This window comes from Onychomys torridus, chromosome 3 (assembly GCF_903995425.1).
Source record: "Onychomys torridus chromosome 3, mOncTor1.1, whole genome shotgun sequence".
Taxonomy (NCBI): Eukaryota; Metazoa; Chordata; class Mammalia; order Rodentia; family Cricetidae; genus Onychomys; species Onychomys torridus.
In genome coordinates, this window is record NC_050445.1 from 48,163,893 (window position 1) to 48,186,879 (window position 22,987).

The 22,987-nt window shown below is 38.2% G+C and overlaps 1 protein-coding gene across 1 annotated transcript in view; it reads right to left on the minus strand.

Moving 5' to 3' along the window:
• Positions 1-359: 359 nt before the first annotated feature.
• The window catches only part of Kcnd2 (potassium voltage-gated channel subfamily D member 2), a 507,175-nt gene continuing 484,547 nt past the window's right edge, over positions 360-22,987 (minus strand). Inside the window, exons 2-6 of the mRNA XM_036181188.1 lie at positions 16,826-16,988; positions 7,697-7,792; positions 6,907-6,999; positions 3,946-4,193; positions 360-2,984 (exon numbers count right to left, since the gene is read on the minus strand). Of these exons, the coding sequence (XP_036037081.1) occupies positions 2,807-2,984; positions 3,946-4,193; positions 6,907-6,999; positions 7,697-7,792; positions 16,826-16,988 (778 nt within the window). The 3' untranslated portion in view covers positions 360-2,806. The remainder of the gene's footprint in view (positions 2,985-3,945; positions 4,194-6,906; positions 7,000-7,696; positions 7,793-16,825; positions 16,989-22,987) is intronic.

The following is a 22,987-nucleotide window of genomic DNA, read 5'->3' on the forward strand; positions in this document are numbered from 1 at the left end:
TTCCTAACCCAAACTCCTCTATTTGACTAAGAATTGAACTGAGGTCCACCTAATACTGGCCTTCAAAGCTTCACTTTGCTTGCTATGAGCAAGAGTGGTAAGGGTGTACATAGCTTAAAGTCTGGGCCTTCTAAGGGTTTTTTTTTTTTTCCCTATAAAGTCTCTTCTTGGTGCCCCACTGTTGAAAAGCTATTGTCTTAATCAGTTTAGATTACGGTGAACTACTGAGTTTTTTGTTTGTTTGTTTGTTTTTTTTTTATCTATATGAGTGCAGGATTCTCTCAGATTTATGATGAGTGTGACATATCTTTTGGAAAGGAGTTACATCTAAGAAAAAAGGGCCACAGTCAACCACATTGTCCTGTTCAAGCATGCACATGTTTTATTTAAGTATTCTCCAAAAGTCTATTTTTCCAGCATAATGCAGATATTATGCTATCCTTTGAAATAAGATATATGAATTTCAAACAAAATTGTCAAAAAACAATGACCTTAACTACTCCGTATGATACACAGAAATAATTACATGTCACTTAACAATACAGATGCACTTAACACAGTCATCAATAGTCACTCACCACCATCACAGTACAGTTTTAAATCACCTAAAACATCAAAAGGTTTTTTAAAATTTCTTTTCTGTGAAAATCTGAAGAAATTAATAATTTGTGATAAATGACAATTCAAAAGAGGAAGAATAATTATGAACCAAAATCAGCTAAGTATATTTCATTTACTAAGAACATGAAAATAGAACTTCTTATTGGGAATTAAAAGATGTTAAGTGTTCCTGATTGTATTTTCCTTAGTCTATATTTTAAAAGGTTTGTCAATAAATGCCATCAAAGAAGTTTCACTATATATTTGCTCTAGAAGCATAAAGTGACAAGAGGCATGTGTTAATAGAATTGTTAATATTCACGCCGCAGGAAGATTAGTAACTTTTAAAAAGATGCACTAGGAATAAAGCCAGGTCTTCCCAAGAGAAAGCTGAGTTCTCCTTCCTGTCACTCAGCTGTTGATGAAGATCTACTGTGTGCCTAGCACAGTTCTAGAAGCTATTCTATAAACGGGAATCAACGACTTCTGGCTTTACCTGAAAATGGTTGGATTAATTCCTTTTTATGGTAAATTGTGATAAGCATTTCAAAATCTCGATGACAGAGGAGTAATCATTAACTTTTACCATGTATAGAAACTAAGCTTTCGTTCTTACAGTGGTGGTTTGGAATGAACAAAACTTTTCATGACATAAAACTTTTTACACTGTCACGTGCAGACATGTCTGCAGATATTTAAGGGTGAAAAGATAGCAAGACTCTTCACTTCAATGTACATAGTGGTCAGCTTCACATCATCACACTCCTGTTCTAATTTTGCAGAGAACTTTGTGCCTTAGATACACAGGATCTTTTGAGATAAATTGATGCTTTCTTGGATGGCCTCAAAAGCCTGCTCTCATTAAATATTGCTATGTGAAGCACTTCAGTTTACCTCTGCATTTCAGGTGTTCTCAAATGTATTCAAGATCTGAAGCAATATAAATAATCCACTGAGATAGATTCTGAGATCATCCATTCTGTGGATAATTTTTAGTCCCTCTTAACTCCTCTCATGGAACACATAAGGGTGTTTCCAGGATCTGCGTTTTCCTCAATAGTGAGAACAGTGGAGACGGACGGTTCATGTCAACTCCTTTACTCCAGTTTTTGTCAAGGGGATTGATGACAGTCTACTTATAATAACCAGTTGGGAAATACAAAAGCAGGAAACCTTTTTATTTTTACTACAGTAAATCTAATCCTGTCATTAGTGGGTAAACCTGGAAGAAAGACACTAGAGAGATTTAGGAACAGATAATGCACTGGGTCACTGGAATACAGTGGACCAAAGAATACTACCAAAAAACATTCAAGACACAATAGTTTTGGATTAAAAAGTCACCTAAAACCTGGCCACACAAGAAGGTTTTCTATAAATGTGGCTCTTACTGTTTCTATGAATATATGGAGAGTCCAAAAAAAAATCCTGATTCCTGATACAACAGATATAGAATGAATTATTGCAGTTATAACAATGACTAGGTGCAAGGTTAAACAATAATTAATACTGAACTATCCAAACACTTTAGATTTACTATTGTGCATCCCCATGAGAAACACTGCAGTGCTAAAAGGAGTTTATTTGCACAGCCCACCATGGAACATGGACAATCAGCTCATTGTAAGTGCACAGAAAGTTCCCCTTTCTACAGGTATAGTTTATCATGCCTATTCTGAAGACAACATAAGGAAACTGAGATCACTGCTCCAAAGAATTCTAGCATGCATTAGGATGGTTTCCTTCAGTCCACACAAATGGATCATATGAGTTTGTTCATCTATGATAATCTTCACCAGAGCCAATGTTCATGGTTCTAACAGGAAAAAATTTTATCAAAATGTTTTCCATATTTTTTTTGTTTTGCATTCAACTGGAACATTATGTTCAAAGATTCATTTTATTTGTTTTATTAAAAAAGAGTTCTGATCGTAAGAAGCATCAATAGGTGGCATTTCATTGTGCTCATTCACAAAGTCAAAGGGCCACAGAGACTTCTCTGTGAGCAGGTCGAACTCTGTCTAGAAATGCCTTTTGCTGTTTTGATTCATCCTCTCAACTTTGAAAGATTTTTTTTTTCACTTCCAACCTTCGCTTTGCTGTCTTAATCTGCAAAAAAAGGGTTATTATTTCTTCTTTCTTCTACTTTAGATTCTTTCCATATTCAGGGCTCCGATTCTCTTAGACCTGTGACAAGGTCTGTGTCTTACAAAGCAGACACCCTGACGATGTTTCCTCCCGAGTACTCAGGAGACTCTGGCCTGTCGTCACCTTCTGGTGTGGTTACTGGAGGTGTTGGGATGCTTATTATTGCTGTGGTCACGTAAGGTTGTTCACAGTTTAGTTTAACGCACTCTTCCATTTTGGCATTTAAGCTGGATCGGCTGATGAGGGAGGAAAGTAGGTTTCAACAGGTTAGGCTATTTACTAAAAGCTTTTTTCTTGTAACTGAAGAATGTATATTTTACTACTAATAAATAACATTTAAAATATGTAAGAAATACCACATTTACAACAATTTTAATATATATGATCTTAAATGTTAATTAATTAACATGAATTATATCCCTAAAATCATGATCGACTTAGTTCAATCAATTGTTTCTCAGAGTATATTCTGCACAAATATAAGGAAAAGGGCTCAGATGACAACTATATGTCTGAGATCAGCAAAGTGAAATAGTTTTCTTTGGCGGGAACTTTGAAAAGCTTAAGGTACCAGCATGGAATGTCATTCCATGGAAATTTTATAATATTTCTGGCCATAAAATCTTAGGGGTGGTGTTTTTATGAAATGTACGGTTCCTTGAAAGTACCCAACTTAATGATGGTCATATGTTAAGAATCTCAAAATAATAGCTCTAAGTATCTAAAACCTGAAGTTTTCTACAAGTCTATGGCAAACTTCCCATGAGGACAAAAAGGAAGGAAGAACAGGGAGTTCGATGTTGGTTGTCTTCCTGGTCACTCTCCACTTTATGCATTGAGACAGGATCTCCTGCTGACTCACCAATTCTAACTAGTCTAGCTACCCAACTTGTCCCCAGGATTGCCTGTCTCTGCCTCCCAAGTGATAGGATTACATGCACCTGCAATGTATGACCAGCTTTTATGTGGATTCTAGGGGATTTGAACTCAAGTCCTTAGGCCTCCATAGCAATCAATGTATCCAACAAGTCATCTCCTCTGCCTTCTAATGCAACTTTGACCCTTATTAGATATGCTTTTTCTGGTTTTGTCAGTTTTGTTTCCCTGGTTTCCTAGGAACTGGGACTTAGAGGTGACAGTGGACATGGTCTATGAACCAGGATAGGCATTTACACAGTACAGATCAATTCTAAGTACCTGTTGGATAGAGGAGTTCTCTCTACACATCTGATCTGAATTGTACTGAGTTCTTGCACACTGCCTCTATGACTTCCCGACACGTTGGCATTAGGAATGCGGAAAGTTTTTTTGTGTCGCCGTGAGCAGCAAGTGCTGGTGACTCCTTGTTGTGAAGACATGGAGGGACTGTGACTTGAAGGACGATTAACCGTGGCAACTTCCATGCAGCTTTCTTCGAAGACTTGCTCATCCACAAATTCGTGGTTCTGTAGGAGTTGTGAGAAATGTGAAGAAAGCAGATAAATGATTTTTTTAATTTAAAAGAGATTAAATATCATTATTTTAAAAATTGCTTAGACTTGATCCAACGGGTAAGTAAAATGACTGTCCAAAACACTAAAATATCAAAGTGAAAATTCGGTGAGGGTAAATTTTTGTGGAAAAGAATCTTTCTAACTAGATCTATAGATTGGCATGGGCAAGCTGATCCAGTGTTTATTACAAGCCAACATTTTTTTCCACAAATATCATTTGTTACCTTAAGCATAAAATCAGGGTGTTATAAATAAAAAATACCAAAAATCTTAAATGAATATAAATAATAACCACAAGGAATTTATAAACTCATAGTGACTTTATTAAGCAAAGTAAACTTATGAGAAAAGACTACTGCAATAGAATGTCTTAAGTTAGAGTGATTACTATATATTAGCAAATATCTTCAGGCATTATAAAAACATTTTTAATTAGAAATCGAGAAACCTCAGGCATTTCCACTTCTTTTGATGCTACCCTAAAAATTCTCAATCTATAGAAAACTATTATGTTTTAGTAAAGAATGTAATCTATGTACATATCTCATAAGAGATTAGTTCCAAGCTTCTGTGGTCTCTTTTCTTATCTCTGTTCATCACCTCTATATTCCTAACTCCCTACTCAGAAACATACAGTAAGGTGCATCATTTCACATACCACACTTTACAGACCACATATAAATTTTAATTTAAAAATAGGAAAGCATCACCTCCTGAAATATCTAAATAAGAATTTTGCCTCAGAAATGTAAGAGCAAACATTCTTTAGCCTGAATTGCTGGAGAATAACTTCAATTACTATTTTATCTCTCTGTGTATAGCAATAGCCTTATAATGAAAGGCTTTGCACATTTTGGATTTCACTTAACCATCTCTCATCCTAAAATATTAGTAAAACAACTGAAGCAATTCATGACCTAATGGGAAACAGATTGTTTCAGTTACTCATTTTGCCATTTCTTTGCTGAGAGTAGCATTTTGAAGTACGTAGAATTCAACATTCTATTATTGCAAGTACAGAGGACAGTGGTTAGGTGACAGAATTTCATGTTAATTCTTGCTGCACAAAGGATTCATAATCTGTGTTTTTCTCTCACAGTGCACATGCAACACACATGATAACAGCCAGAATGCACACCAGTAGGACTTATCTCATTAGGGACTGGAATAAAAGAAGCTGCTCTGTTTCTGGTTGCTGTGGATTTTTCTAGGTAGCTCAAACTAAACTCTATTTCTTGGGGTTAAAGACATTTATTTTTATTAGAAATATATTTCCATGGTAAGATAGAGAAAAAGAAAAACAGGAGAGGGACAAATAAATCAATCTTTATCATTTCACTTTCAAGGTGTTCTATTATGTTAGAAGTGCATGTATAACTTTATTTAAAATTTAAATATAATTATGTAACTAGCCTAATTACAATCTCTCACTTTTCCACTTCTCATAAGATAATCATCACCTATCTATCTCCACAGTACAGGATCTGGCTATTGTCTTTCTCTCAGCATCTTCCTGGACTTCTTGGTGACCTTCAGGTTCTTTCTCTGCCTCCTCATCCATTTGTCTTTCTTTTTCTGCACTTATATGATCTTGTAAGTGTGAGCCTTCTGTAGCTGAACTATTTCTCAAGCCCTTATATTGTCTTTGCTGCCTCAATGTCTGCCCAATTCCAAGTGTATTTGTATCTCTCAACCCCCCTCAAAGAAATGAGAGGTGTGCAGGGATTATTTCTTCAGCCTATCTCCTCATGGCTCCTCTCTTGCTTACACTGCTCACTACTCTTCCCCAGTACATCCATCTTTCCTGTTTTACCCTATCAATGAAGGCTTGATGGTGATGGAGTTCACACTGGTTTCACAAAATCTTGGATCTGCCTCACTAATGGGTACAGAACAGGCAAGTGATATATATATTTGCTGAATGACTATCTGGATAAATAATTTGATGGGAGATATGTTAGAATTCAGCCTACTTATAATGTATAATGATTTATAACATATAATTTATAATGTATCACTGGTGAGTGAGCTGACCCGATTCATACATGATAAATATTTTGTTGGACTCCGTGGTCACAGACTGTGATGTGCATGAACAGCTAGTTTAATAATGGGTGACTTGGCTGTGGGAGAATTCCCACAAATAGTACACGAGTGAAGACTTCTCTGTATCTAGGGACACTCTGTGATTAACATTTTATTGTACTAAAAAGATAATTTAAAAATATCTATCTCTATTCATTACACCTGTGAATAAAAGAAATATGTGCTTTTTCGTCCTTTCTCTTCTTTTCTGTGATGGCTTTCATAGTTAATTTACACTTGAAATTTTATTATTTTCTTATTTAAATTATTTTACAAACAGAAGAAACAATATTTCATTCAGTAGTTATTGGAAGATATCTTTCTCTTTTTATTCATCTGGTGTCTTGGATAAGACTTAATGCAGCCACTTAGGGACAAGCATCTATAAGAACTATAGCAATTTCCAAGTTGAATCATTACTAAGTAATTTCAATTATTGTGGAATTTTCTGTAACCGTCCTTTTAGCATAATTTTTAGAGATGCAGAGACTCAAATCCTGCTCAGAGAGACATCACGTTTGCACGGAAGTGAACAGAATTGCTGTCAGGGTGCAAGGCTGCAGCCCTGCTGGTTTCTTACCGTGGTTTTCTCCAGGCAATGAAGCAGGTGGTGGTGTTGTGTCTCGAAGCTGGATCCAGATTTGCTAACGAAGGCTGGCTCATCCTCTGAAGACTGTAACACAGGGAAGACACAGTACTTTCTTATAATTTGCAAGCCAGGAGAATCTGGGCTACCCATGTGCACAGAGACTCCTGGCCTGCTTTCTGAGATTCACTGGCGCCACTTTACTTACTAAAAAAAGACAAATATGTAATTAAGTCTGGGTGATCAGCGGGTACATTTCCACTTGTTCTTTTAAGGCTACACCTTCTTGAAGTGAAAATTCAATTCCCTCTTAGACTTAGTTTATCAGGAATTTATCAAGTTCTACTTTGACCATGTGGCCTTTGTAACACTAAATGTTTCTCTCTCTTCCTCAGAAGTAGAGAATGATATCATATCTCATTCCAGACCCCTATCAAAGTGTACTAAAAGGAACACATGTAATTTTGAAATAAAATGAAGCATTGGAATGATTGACAAATTTTTACATCATTGATGTTACAGTGGACAGGATGTCAGGGGACAATATGGGGCTGGAATTCATTACTGGAAACAGAAATCATGACCACTGGTAATATCTCCTAGCACAGTTTCTAAGCTGTTATAGGCAACTACAATGTAGAGTGGAAAGTTATAAAAATGACATTCTGTTGTTCCACTAGTCATTTTCATAATTACCTGCAATAAAATCATACGGTTAAGTGGAGATGAATCACTACCATGCTGATGAGCCCATGGTTACAAAGAAGCAAAGGCTTGGCTGTACCTGCAACTGGTTGCTGAGTAGCCCATTCCGTTTGCTCTGCATGTAGGCGTTGGCACTTCCACTTTTGGCTGCCCGGATCCTGGCCAGCCTTGCTTTCTACAGGAGAAGAAAAAAACCCAAACATCCTGTGAACACTTAAGAATTCTGTTTATAAGTCAGAGAATGAGCGTTTTTAAGAGAAATTACTATTTATTATTATGGTATCTGTGATGTGTGTGGATATGCATGCCACAGCTCACATGCATGGTAGTCAGAGGACAGGTCTGAGGGCCAGATCTCTCATCCTGTTCTTCTGAATTTCAAACCCAGGACTTGGGATACAAAGCCTTTACCCGCCGAGGCACGGTGTACTCTGTGTCTTCCTCTGGTCAACAGACATATTTTGAAAGTAAGCCGGCTTGCCAGATGAGACACCTGAAAAGTGTCCTGCAAGCTTTGAGTGTTCCCTTATTAACTGTCTTGGAGCTGCCTTGCGCATTCAGAATTGGGATGCATCTTTACAGTAAAATCAGATTATCTTGTTATTCTCTCAATTTCGCCCGGAGCTAAAGAACAGTATCACTTGACTTATACTTACACTTTCTCTGCTCTGAGTAACATAATAAAGTGGAGACTGCAGATCCAGGAAAGCATCTGTCAGTTCCCGTTCATGTCACTTGTTTCTTTTGCTTCCAGGACTCAGTTGAGACTCCCTGCCCCACTTCTCTACCATGTTCTCCTTTCCCTCTCTACTCCCTCCATCCTTCCCTTTCTTTTTCTCTCTCTTCTGCTAGCTCTCCTACTTTCCCCTTCCCTTCATCCCTCCCTCCCTCTCTCCCTTCCTCTTCCCCCTTTCTCTCTTTACCCCTCTTCTTCACTCCTAATCTTGTTCTAAATTCCCTATTCATTAGCACCTGTAGCCCCTAACTCAGTTGTTTTACTTACAGTTATGCTGTTCAATTGATCAAAGGAGAGCCCATGCTGAATAACACATAATCTTTAAATTCTTGAACTTAGGCAATTGGATGTCTGCATAGGTCTATACATTGATATATTCATTTGATTTCTATTTCACTCTTGAATCTATTGAGATGAAGACTACAGTGAGTCTATCCACAGGGATTTATAAGATTCCTTAAATTTTCACAGCATTTTTCTTGACTGCTCTTTTGTTTGGAGAATTTCAGGTGGTCATTCAGTTGGTCACAGTTCCAATGAGATCATCAGTGCAGTGTTACCCAGCACTACAACTGGTGGCTAGCTTTTTATATCTGCTGCAAGGTTGACTTCTTACTGTCATGGAGGGATCCTGCTCTCCTACCCTGGACAGCACATTCTGAGGACCACTCTTTACGACTCATGGGTAACAAGCATATGCACCAAAGCAAGAAGTTTCTTGCAAACTTTAAGAAACCCACCAATTCCTTTATGAACAATCCATAACCACACTACCTTCAGTCTCAAGATCTTGAATGGTATTTTGGGTAAAAATTAAAAAATTATTCCATTCTAAAAATAGAAAAGAGGTATGTGCCTATGAAAAAATTGCCAGTACCACAAAGACACATGCAAGGCAAGTACTCTGACCTATGGCCATTCTCCTGTATGCTCTGTAGCCAGGGGCTGGTGTATGTCCTGTTAGAAGCTAAGTATGTGCATGTGCATATTTTCACATAGCTGAAAGAACACATCTCTTACCCTTCTGTAGTTTATTTAATTTCTATACCTGGGAACTTCATCTCTGAACACACACAAAGATTACTATAAATTTTATGGCTGTATGATATGTCATTGTTCCAATGAAGCATGCTTTATTTAGTCAACTACTGATTAATTTGTTTTTTAAGTACTGAGAATGGAAACCAGGGGTTGATGCATGTGGGGCAAGTGCTCTACTGCTGATTTTCCTCCACAGTCTTGTGTGTGTGTGTGTGTGTGTGTGTGTGTGTGTGTGTGTGTGTGTGTTTTAATTTGACAGGAACTATAACAAGGGTGGTGTGTGGAAGAGGGTGGAGCGAGGGCATATGGGAAGAGTTGGAGGGAAATGATGTAATTATGTCGAATCCCATGGAGTTGCAACTACAGGTGGTTTTGAACTACTCAGTTGTCTTGGTAGAAACTGAACTCTAGTCCTCTGGAAGAGCAGCAAGCACTCTTAACTGCTGGCCCATGTCTTCAGTCACTGGGTTTTATTTAATACTTTTGAGAAAGGATTTTACTAAGTGGTGGAGGCTAGCACTGGTGATTTTGCTGCAGGTTCCCAAGAAGCTGGAATCACAGGCGTGTTTTAGCACAATTAACTTTTATTTGTTGTTGTGGTTTTGAGACGGGCTCTTATGAAACTCAGGTTGGCCCTGAATATATTAAATAGCTGGGGCTGGCTGTTGGGAGGCCTTGCTGGCTGCATAGAGGTTGCAGTCTATCATGGCCCTGCAGCTTTTTTCAAACCCTTGACAACATGGAGACTTCCTCCCTCCCCAGCAAAACTATCTGCTCTTTACCTGCCCTTATCTGGAGAATGTCCCTGTGCCTGGAGGACTGACCTTATCTGAAAGCTGTCTCTAAGCCAGATATCTGATTCATCTTTAGCTTGACCCTTGGCACAGATTCCTGCTAGAAGACTTGTACTAGGAGCTCTGCTATAGGACGCTACTGTCACATAGGAAGCCTTGTGATTGGAGTGTGCCATTTAATGCAAATTAGGTTTTGGCTCCAGGCTCCCCAATCCTGTATTCCTTATACTCTGGAATAAAGTTGAGCTGATTCACTGAGTCTGTCTCCTAGAGGGCTGTCTCTGCCATACCCACAGCCCTGCAAACTCTGTTCCCCATTTCTACTTCCTCCACCCTCATGGACAAATGCAGCCAATGACCTGGAGGAAGAAGCAGAGCCACAGCTGGCCCCAAGGTTGTCATTGAATTCCTTAGCCTCCTGCCTCCACTTCTCAAATTCTGGGATTACAGGCATGCATCATCAATTAAAAATTTAAGCAGCCTTTGCACAGCAAGCAAGGCTGCCTGCTTCGAGCATCGTGGTGACAAATTTCAGATGGCAGACTTGTCCTCGTATCAGAGGAGTGTGTGTGTGTGTGTGTGTGTGCGTGTGTGTGTGTGTGTGTGTGTGTGTGTCTGTCTGTCTGTCTGTCTGTCTGTTTCTCTGTGTGTCTGTGTGTGTGTGTGTTTTGGCAGGTTTTATGGAATTTCATCTACTTCTTTGAGAGCAGTGCTGAGCTGTCTCAAACATCATTTATCAACATGGCTTCAGTTTTACTCTTTTCTCCTTCACCCTTTGTGTGTGTTGACTCCATTGTAAAATAACACACTGTATCAAGATCATTTTTGTACGTAATGGGAAAAATTGACAAATTTCACTATTTTTGTCAGTATAATGCTTAGATCACTGAAAATATTTAGCCAGGACTGGAGAATTACATTGGGAGCTAGAAAGAAAACCTTTATCTTCAAAAGCTGTGAATCAGGGTTGGGTTTTCAGGCCAAAACTCAACAAAACAATGGCATTGACCAGCATGCTGGGAAATGACCTAGAATTGTCCCAATCATTTACAAACAAGCAAATTATCTGTTGGTGTCCAGACAGTGCATACTGTGATTTCAGTCCTTTCAGCTCCTCAAACACCCACTGCCTTATTTGATCCATCTTCTCCCTTCTGCTCCTCTGTTGCTTCAAACCCCTCCCATCTCCATCTCTGCATTTCCCGGCTGCTTTCCTCTCCCTGCCCTTTCTCCCTGCAGCCCTCCATCCCCGCTGTCTTGTATACTGCATTTCCTACACCACAGGTGCTTCTCTCACCTGTGTTATTCTCTAAGCACCAGGCAGCCATTTGAGTGAGTTGATTTTTTCCTTTGAGACATGTACCATAAACAAAACTCCTGTCTGTAACAGGAGAATGGCATATCTTTCATCACATAACAAGATGTTTATAAACGGTAGCAACCACTAATACCTATATAGGGTCTTATCCTTCTATTAAAAGTAAAAAAAGCAAGGACAAGGGAGAGCTGATGGGCTGAACAAGCCTACAACTCCCCAGGCCCAGAACCAGGGTTATGGGTTGGCCCACCTCAGTATTCACCCCATCTGTGAACTGCTAGAGTATGTGAAGGGACTGGTTCTGCAGACCAAAAGTTGCAGGATTTCTATAACACAGGTCAACAGTAGGATAACCAATAGGGGCCCCAGGGAGGGCCCAGCATTGATAGTGTTGCAGAAACCAGAGGCCTCGAACCAGACCAATGACTCTTGGCAATGAACACTTGTGAGTAAAGATGTGTGGACAAAAGAGTTTACTGTATGACTCACTATGTCACACTATAGTTTCCATGGGGATACTTTCTCCCTTTTTTCTTTTTTTTCTCTTAAATTTTAATTTGGGGGGCTGCTGTAAGGGCAGAGGGTAGATACACAGGGATGGGAAATGAATGGGACCAAGATGCATGATGTGAAAGACACAAAGAATAAATAAAAAGAAAGTTTAAAAATTTTTGTTTTAAAAGACAGAACAGCCATTTTTGTTAAGCCATGTACTGTATTAGTAAAAGAACCACCTGTCCATCTGTCTTAATTATACCCACAACTTTTCTTTCAGTTTGTTGTAATACTGTGAGTTAACTGGCTTAATTCATCCTGTGGCGTACCATACCAAATACCTGTTGAATTCCAGCCTTTACCATCTATGATTATAGCTTTGGTTCCAGCAGGTAATTGAAGGAGACTACTATACAAAGTTGCTTCAGTTGCTTTCATGTGACTTACTCGGGATGATAGTCATGGCCATACTGGCTGTGTGATGAGAGGTTATGAGGGAACAGTCCCTTCAATCCCCTCCTTGCACCCTGTAGGAAAGAGCAGCTTCTTGCCACAGCAAAGTGACAGTAGTATGACTGCAAATTAGGCTGAGGTTTTAGTAAGTGTTTTGAACCATAGTGGTACTGAATCAAAAAATATTTTCAAGACTTTAGGAAAATGAAGGTATCCCAGGCACCTAGTGATCAAGAGAATGTCTCTCCTTTTACTAATCATAGACAATTCATTATTCCTTAAATATTGGCCCCCACATTCCCTAAATGTATTCCAGACATCACACTACAGTTTCTTTTATTCAACACTCAAATGTTCCATGTGGACATAGTATATAAAGCTTTGTCAGCTCTGAAGGTCTGAGGAGTTTACTGGATTATTTCCATTTGGTAAGGATAATAGCTTCCCTGGAAATGAAACAAGCCAAAGCCATGGACAGTGAGAGGGGAGGATAGTGTCTTAGACCATGTGCTATTCTCAAGTGTGGGTAATCCCGGAGAGGGCAGGGTGGGCAGGCACGGTGCTGGGGTTTTACCTCAGTGGAAACAAAATGTGTGTGTGAAATGAACAGTCAGCAAGAGGCCTCAGGGTCGGGAGAGATACACATGGAAACACGTAAGAGGGCGTCAGAGGCCATGTCCTCCATAGATAGAATATACTTTGATATTCTAATATAGAGAGGAATTCAATATAGAGATATTTGAATCATGCTAAAGTTTTCTGGTCTTGGGATTAAACCAACAGGTTTGTGATCACATGAAAGGCTTTGTAAAACTGGAATAATGATATAACCTTTGCAAGTGATTGTGAACTCGAGGACACATTAAAATCACCCATGGCGTAGTAGAAAGCCTGAATGGAGACAGTTGTTTGGGTATTATTAAATGATCAATATTTCACGGTAACTTCAGGTTACCTTTGATTAGGCAGATGACCATCTAGTCTCATTCATATTTTAAAATAGGATAGCTTCTGGCTTCAAAATATCACCCTTATGATCTGGTATTCTACCAATTAGGATTTACTTCTGGCAAATAAACTCTATTTCATAAGTGATTTTTTTAAATGACGTAATGAAAAATAAATCTAGTAAGAATCAATTGCCAGTAGTTGGGGTAGTAGAGCTTACCACAGTTGATACCTGTCTTCACTCCCAAGTCAGTGTTGAGTAAAGACTATCAAGGGTGGGGAGGAGCAGAGCAAATGATGTATTTGCTTTAAAGGTGGGAATGTGTAGGAAAAACAGAAAGAAGATATGATATGTGGAAGCAGCCTAGAAGGAAAATCCCCTGACAGTACTGACAGGAAATCTCTCACACATGCATGTATGTTTCCTGTCTTGTTTAAGGTGGAGCTAGCCACAGGCCCAAGCACAGAAAACAATGATTTCATGATATTATTTTAATTGGCCCATTTGAGTGTTGCTGCTATTGAACTGTTACTGAGGACAGTGCTTGCTTGACTCAATTAGTGGTTATTTTTGAGCACCTGTGATACCTGTTAAGTCACTGAGGCTCCAGGCACAGATTAATATAAATCATCTTAGTCTAATGGAAATCTAGTCTGTTTTGTTTTCAGTCTCTCAGGATAGAAAGTAAGAAACAGTCCTTGGTAACTTACTTTATTTAATATACATGTTCTTCCTGAGACTATGCTCAGTTTATTGGTCATAGGCTTTTTTTTACTGGACATACTATATTAGGTTATTATATCTGGCTTTATTAAGTCTATTTCTCTAGTCGTTACATGCAAAATTCATTACACTGTGGCAGAAGTTTATGATATAAACAATACTTTGAAAATGCCAAATAAAAAACATTTATGAAGTACACTTTTCAATTATTGTGCTTTATAACATCACATTTATTTAGTTTTGGTCTTCAAATTTATTTAGGTAGAAATACTTCTCAGCATTTTTCTGGCTTTGTAACTGGTCCCATCATGGAGTTTCAACATGCTTGTCAGCACTGTATGGCATCAGTAAAGTATAACCTCTCACAAGGTAGCCCTTGAATAACTGTCCATGAGCTCACGTGGGTACAGGGCACATTCTGCCTGGATCTTATTTATGTCAGGTGTCAGAACATGCTTTCTTTGAACCTGTTTAGCCTTATAACTGCTTGCTTTAAGGAAATTATCGTATTGTAAAGATATCCTCAGATTTTTTTATTGTTATACATGATGTTCTTTGGAAAACAAACAAACAAACAAACGAACACCCCACAGATATTTGTACTTCGGATTGTTTGTAAGTAGTTCTTATACTAACAGAAGGCTTACAATGGAGACAGGTAAACGGTCGGAGTTAAGCTCTTTGGAGGATGATTGATATTTCAGATAGTGTCTGTGAGTGCCCTGTAGAGGGATTTTAGCCACATAAAAGGTTCCTTGTAGAGGAGCCCGGAACCAGTCCTTAGAGCTCTGCTTTCCAAATATGTTCTGCAAGAGATGGGAGCAGCGAAGAGTGCCTGCCTGTCTCCCTCCTCCGCTCCTCCCTGCTTTCTCTTTCTTACCATTTCTAGCCCAGTGCATTATTAGAGATCCACATAAGTGTTGTCTGAATTGTTTATTACTGCCCTAGGTAATAATTTAAAGCTAGCTATTTGTTCACCAATGGGGGAGGAATTCCTTAAAGGCTGACCAAGATAAAGGGAAAATGCTCTCTGACGTTGTACACAAATGAGGTCTCTGGTGAATGTGCCTGTCCCTACAGAGAATCACTGAAATTATCCGAGGGTTACCTTTTGAGGGTTTATACTTTACTGGTGCCACACACTGCTGACCACCATGTTTAAACTCCATTACGGGACCAGTCACAAGGCCAGTAGGGAACTGTGTTAAATTGCTGGTGATGTCTTGCAGGTGCACTGAATTATCTAGGTTGTGCACCAAGTGAAACAGTTGTGAATGGAGTTTGGGCATTAAAAAAATGATGCTTTCTGAAAAGGAGAAAAATGCAATGACCATGAAGAATACTGGAAATGTAGCACTGTAAGTACAGAGAAAGCAACAAGAAAGATTTTCACAGTGGTTCCTGAGCGAGAAAGAGGCTCTGTTCGTCATGGTGACTAATTTAATGAAGAATGAGGAAGGCACATGCACCAACTCTCACCCAGTTTTTCTGAGAAGCAGGCAATGCCAGGGTTAAGTGTTTTATTAAAATTAGATTTCCAAATCGGATTTACATGGAGTCTTACCAATTGGGTCTCAAGATGGTTCTAGTAGAAGATGACTATCAAAGGACATCAAACTATGTTTCAGATGTTCTTCCAAATTGGCACAGGAAGTAGGAAATAGCTGAGTTCTGCCTTTCCCCCTGCTCAGACTGGCTTACACTGAATGGTTGCCCTTCAACTTTTTGTTACACTATCTTAGAATGGCTTTATTCCAAGAAATTTTAGGATTCCCACTCGTTAAATTGGCAGAATGAGAGCAACCAAATCCTAGGGTTTAGTGAAGACTATATAAATGAGGTTTTGAACATTATACCATTGCCCGTCCATAGCAAATCATCAGTAAACATTAAATGTTGCTAATTATAAGTTATTACAAATTAACTATAAGTGTACATGGATTTATATACTTGTATATATCATAATAATATTGTTTCCCCATGTTAAACACAAGTATATACTGGGATTATTTTTAGAGGAATTAACTAATTGGCACAAAAGTTCAGAGACACAGGGAACACAGCAAAAAGAAACCAAAAAACAAACAACTTAGATCCAAATGCTCAGAATTGTCCTACTTCCTGTCTCAAGTGAGCAAAACAGCTGAGATTCACATCTTGGTTCTCATTCACAGCCCTCACTTATTGGGACCTGCCTGGTCTCTGATGGATAAGGACTAAATGAATCAGATCTAGAAATTGGATCTTAATAATAATTCTTAAGCATATGTATCTGAATTAATGGTTATTAGCTCTGTTCATAATTATTCCTTACTTTCTACCTTCTGCTCCATTGCAGCCATAGTCTGCCCACGGTTAATCTAAAAGGGACTGTGTGACCAGCTTTGGCTAAGGCAGCAGAAGTACCAGGGTCTGGGGCCTGCAACTTCAAGAATGATCATAGGAGGCAGAGTGCAATTCATCACACCCATGACTGTAGAGGTTCAGTGCATTGGGAGTTTCCATCTCTAGACAGATAATGGACCAGTAACATGATCATAATCTGTATCCATTCACATTAAACAATACCTTGTTTAAGCCACTGAGATGCTAGTGTTTTTTCATCATTAACCTAGTATTGAATGAATGGTGAGGATTTTGAAGATCATCACAGACAGTGGAGGTCAACAATGCTGGCTCTCACAGAGTCGAATGCCTACCTTCTGTGCTCTTCGTTTGTCTGCTCGTTGGTTTTGGTGGTAGATTCGACTGAAGTTGGACACGATCACAGGCACGGGTAGTGCAATGACCAGCACTCCACTCAGTGAGCAGATGGAACCAAAAATCTTCCCTGCTATGGTTTTTGGTACCATGTCGCCATACCTGGGTCAGAGGAAAAACAATTGTCATAAGTCAGGGGCTACACTTTTGCCTGTTGCAAATAATTTTTTTTTTTGCTTAGCTTTAGATCAAATAATTCTTGAGAATAATCTCTATTTCTAATTCACAACTACAATATGTAAGTGAAAAATTATGAATGCAGACTTGCAAGATTATCTTTCAACCTTGTAGAAAATGATAACATTTAGAAACCTCTCATACTAGAAAGTATTTAAAACCTGATGATGTCATGATAGCTCTTCCATTTGCCTTTTATATAATGTGGCATAGTTTTTTTTAACACTTATTAATAGTCAATATTTCTATGCTGACATTTATAGTCTAGATGACACACTTTTCCACTTAATTTTTTCAGTGCTGGATGGGTGATGAAATTTAAGCAGAAAAAGTAGGACATCACATCATATAGCTTTCATCTGCTCCAATCAGTTTAAAAACAAACTTTGCAAGATACCCATTAACCTTCACTTGTGATATCTGACGGCCATTTCTCATGCTAGCCTTTCCCAGTCTTGTGCTTGTGTATGATAGTTGACTGTTCTCTGAAACACTTAGTTCTTTGCTTCAGGATTAGTCACCCTCTTACCTCACTGGGTGCTACTTTCTCATCTTTTCTGGCTTCTTTCCCTTTATCTGATTTCTAAAGTTTTGTATAATTTATATCTCAGTTTTGAATCCTCTTACTTCCTTAATATAGACTTTTTTCTTGTATGATTTCAATTAATGCCATAGTTTAAGGCTGGTTTTCAGTAGAAGATACCCTAATTTGCACTGACAGCCTTGATGGATGGTTCTTCCTCATGTGAGACTACTGCTTTCAATGGTTTGGTCTGATTATTTCTAAACCTGGATGCCTAAAAGCCAATGATACCTTAAAACCAGACAAAACAGAGCTCTTCTGTTGCTAGCTCCCTATGCCAATTCTCAAATCAGTTTTCACAGTTTGCCATCTATAGTTAACAAAACTTTCCCACCCTGACTTGCCAGATTCTTAAACTAATACCTACTGAGCAATTCTGCTCCTGTTATAGTCACACCTTATCTCCCAGTTACTCTTTCATCTCTAAGACATTAAAAAAAAAAAGAAACAACAACAACAACAACAAAACCATGTAGATTTCTTAACTTCTACTTAACCAACAACCAATGAGCAAAGCAACGTATCTACACTTTTCACATTTACCACACTACAATTCATGAACTAGAGTTATGCTTTTAAAATGGAAATGGGCCAGTTGATACTTTATTTCAGCTTTCCAATGGTGTTGAAATTAAACAAATTGAAACTCATCTCCTTTGTCTCCAGGTTATGAAAATACAATGACTACTTAGTTCCCGGCAACTTGATAGTAGCCTCTGCCACATTCCCTGTCCTGTGGACACACTGGCCATTTGGCCTCGTGCTTTGTAGATAGTCCCAGGTCATTCATTAGGTGGCACTTAAATGACTTCATTCCAAAAGCTATTTCCCATTCGCCTTGTCCACAGAATCCCCATTCCCTTCTTTAATCCTGGTCCACAACAACTTACCATTTGGTTACTTTCATAGTCCTTATCCACACATGATACAATATTTATTTTTTATTCTTGTTTGTGGTACTGGGGAGTGAACTTAGGCCATTGTACATGCTAGTCAGGGGGGATATCACTGAGCTGTATCTCCAGTCTGATATTTTTCTCTTTACTATTCATTCTTCATAAAATAAAGTTGACAGAGTGGGAGCTTTTTGACTTTATGTCTTCCTACCATGAGCAGGCTCTTGCTGTATATCAGCTAAATGCATACATTTTTTTCTTCTTTAATAATAGAGGCTGTCTACGGGTTCGTTTCTGGGAATGAATACCTCATTTTCATGTATTTATTAGAAAACGATCACCCTTATTGCCATGGTTCTTGTGAGAAAACATTTTTACGTTAACCTGTAGTTGGGAGTTGCAGAGAAATTGGCTAAGGATATGCCAGTGACAATGACAGATGGGATGCTGACCAGCACTGCATTTCAGGCATTGTTCCACGTTTTGAGTCTCCAATTACTCATATTTAGTGTTTGTGGATGATCAGCAGTCAAGCTAGTTCACCATGATTCAAATTCTGCTACAGAATGTCTCTACTGTGTTAATTATCACGCAGCTTCTGTGACTGCATATGGGGTTAGATAAGAGGTTGTGGGGTTCATAAAAATGTAAGACTACAAGTGGTTGCATAACTGGATATGGAGTTCAGTAGAAGATTTCTGAACACTGCAGTAGATCAAAAATTGATTTAAAATCCAACTGGTAACAAATTCGAAATTTTTCTATCAGCAGTTGCTCATGGTGCATCAAACAACTTCACTGTAACTTTGGCTCTGCAAACACACGGGGAGCACTTTGCCCAGCACGTACAGACACACACGCCACAATCAGAACATTTAAATTCTGGTTACTAAGGACCTCAGTCTCAGCTACTGTTTGACGTTTCATGCAAAGTCCTTGAACTCACGCATCTCCTCTATTTATTCAGTGGCCCAAATGGTACAATGTGATTAGTTAGGAAAAGAACTTTGTTGAATCTGCATATATTTATTTTCTATTTGCCTATTGTGCATGTGTGTCTGTATATACATATGCATGTATCAATCATCTATTTGTCTGTCTATTAATCTTCCTATTTTTCTGAGTTTATATAGGGTTTAAAATATTGCTAGTTTTTAGGAAAAACATATTGTAAATAAAATTTTATTAATATCCATTCAATTTTATCATTTGACCATCCTACAAAAAATTCTATGGGATAGAGATCTTAAAAAATAAAATATTTTTACGTAGTTTTGAACTGGTAGATTCTGTGTTTTGTTCATATGGTTTCTATCTGATCTGTAGGCTATATGTGTATGTTTACATAATAAATGGAAAACATTGTAGTGGACTAACCTCCCTAGAAAAGTAATGGCTTCCCATTTACAAATCTATTTTCCATGAATACTAAGAGGGAAGACAGAAATGGTGTTTAAAATTCCATCATGCGCCCGGGTGGTGGCGCATGCCTTTAATCCCAGCGCTCTGGAGGCAGAGCGGGGCAGATTTCTGAGTTGGAGGCCAGCCTGGGCTACCAAGTGAGTTCCAGGAAAAGCACAAAGCTACACAGAGAAACCCTGTCTCGAAAAACTAAAAAAAAAAAAAAAAAAGACAAAAATCCATCATGCATATAGAAGGAATCTCCATTCAAAAGAAAGAGAGTGATGATATTAAAATTATTTCAAAGCTCAATGTCTTGCTCTTTTTCTTATGATGAAAAGGCACAAGTTACCAGGTATGTGGATCAGAATGGCTGGAGCCCATGCAGGTGTAGTAAAACCTGAAAAATTATGTCTGTTTATGGATTCAGTTATGAAAAGCACCTCAGTATTTTGAGAATGCTGGGGTCACCATTCTGTGCATATCAACTACTGAAATAGTTACAATAAAACAGCTTCATCTGGGTACAAATCAGTTCTTAGAGGTATGTTTGAAAGATTCTCTCTCTCTCTCTGTTTGTGTGTGATTGATTTTGTGTTTGAGGTTTTTGTTTTTTTTGTTTTTTTGGCTTGAGTGCTAATCCAAGAGGTATAAGAAATAATTTCTTCTGATCTGGAAACTGGATTACTGATTAACTAATATTTCTATCCCTGAGGGTCTCAGTGGCGATGTTATTCATGGATTTTCTGCCATCAGCTTGCAATCTAGAAGGATCACAGTTTGATGGATAGTTTTTTTAGTAGCTGTAATGTTTGCAAATAGCAAATGACTTTTTAAAGTGTTACCATATAACACCTGCTTGTGGTACAGAACTTGTTTGCCACAGGGGCCCTGGTATTAATTTCACCGTGGTAAGATTGCTCTTTGACATTTTGAAATCAGCGTTTGCCTAAAAGCTGCAGTGATTTTGTTCTTGCCTATTTTGCCCGAAGAGCCAATCATTCTCTCTTTCATAGCTTGAGAACTTCACATACATTATTTCAAGTATTGTGTGGTATTTTTTGATTCAGCCAAACTATGAGCTATTATTCTTTAAAAAGCATATTTAAAAATTGTTTTTTAAAGAAAACTAATGTATTCAGGCTCTATTTTTTAAACAAAAGTGGGAACTCGAAGATTATCTTTCATAACTAGAGGTCTTGACTGTAAGTAAATAGACTTTCAGGAATTCATGAGTAAAATTCTGAGGGGTTGTATAGATAGACAATAGTGATTGTCCAGAAGAGAGTTCTGCCCCCTTTCACATTATTCTCCCTTCCCTAGACATTTTGTTTGTTTTGCTGGAGAGAGAATCCTCATTCATGCTGGCCAATCACTCTATGACTGAGTCCTTTGGAGTTGAAAAACAAAACAAAAACAAAAGCAATTAAACTAGATTCACTTCCATAACTAGAAGTCTTTTGATTAAATTATTATTATGGCTCAATAACATTTAAAACATTATTGTAACAGTTAAGGGTATCACAATGTTATATGTCGTTGACACAGTGTCTGAATTCAACTGGACAAAAGAAAAGCTGTCAAATTACCTGCAAGATTTTACAAGTGCATAAATACTAACTGCCCACTAGGGGGCATAAAAACCTAAACGAAAGTTTGGAAACAAACCAGGTCTTTTCTGGTCTTCACAAGCTGAGATCCGGAAAAGTATTTCCAGTAAATTGCCTGCACAGATCTCTTATCTTTGCCTACATAAGCTCAACATTTAGGATGTATTTTAGGCATCTTATTACTCTGGAAATAGTCGAACAGCACAAAAATCCTACCAATTTAATAGATTACCCAATTTCAAGGTGCTGCCAAAAGGATGCAAAATAGTACTGATAATATTTTGGTTCTTCTAAAAGGTAAGTCATCTTCTACAGTGTGTGCTATCACTAAAGCATAATTTAAAACAAGAAGCTCTTTACTAGGACCCTTAGAGTGAAAATGAGGGACATTTAAGGACGGGGTGTGTATAGAAAGGGGGAATGCTGAAAGAGCTCAGACGCCTTGAGCCCATGGACTGAACATTCTCACCAAGAACATGTAATTCCCATTCAGGTTTACTGACTGGGTTTCACTGTCCCTTGGCTTTTTAACAAACAAATTCTCATCTCTTATTTTTCTACTTGCTTTTCACATTTCATAGCATGAAAGGAAATCTTCAAATTTCATAATCGGAACAGATGATTGTAACATCGTGTCCTAATGAAGCATTTATTGCCTAAATGAATGGCAACAGTAAAAGGCTTTATAGTCCTGTCTGAAGAATGCTTTCTTATTTTCAAAGCAGCTTCTCATTCCTGTTTTTTAAGTTATGACAGCATATGTATAATTGATTATTGTGGGGTACACACTGAAGGCAAACAAAATTATGACCAGACTCCAATAGAGATGGTTTTCCCAGCTGTGGGAAAACACAGGGTATTTCTCTCTGCTTTGACCCCTCGTCTTTCTTGTCAGGAGTCTGCTTTCCACTGTATTTAAGTCTGATTATGTCATTCTTTGGCAGAAAAGCCCCAGTTTCTGTAGCCTGAAAGAAAGAGGGATGATCCCAACAGCGTTTCACCATTGGACCACAGGTTCTCTCTCCACCACTTAGCCACATATTCCATATATTGTCACAGAAATAGCTACCTTTTTGTTACCCGGACATAACATGCTCTACCATCATTCTAACACCAGGTACATCTAACCTTTTGACACTATCTATGCACAACATTATCATCTGCAATGTTCATGATCAAGAACTGTGGAATATAGTTACAAAAAGCCCCTCAGTGTTTTGAATAACTTTAAAATTTTATGTTGCTCAGCACTCATAGCTATCCTGGGGCAAATGGAGACTCTGGGCTACAGATTGGACCTGCTTGCGTGAATATAACGCTGTAATTATGTTCTTTTTTAGAACAAGCTTATTTGCATCCCCACTGCATGAATCTTTTGGGAAAACTACAATTTATACTTGATAAAGCACAAATATCAGCTCTCACTTGAAGCAC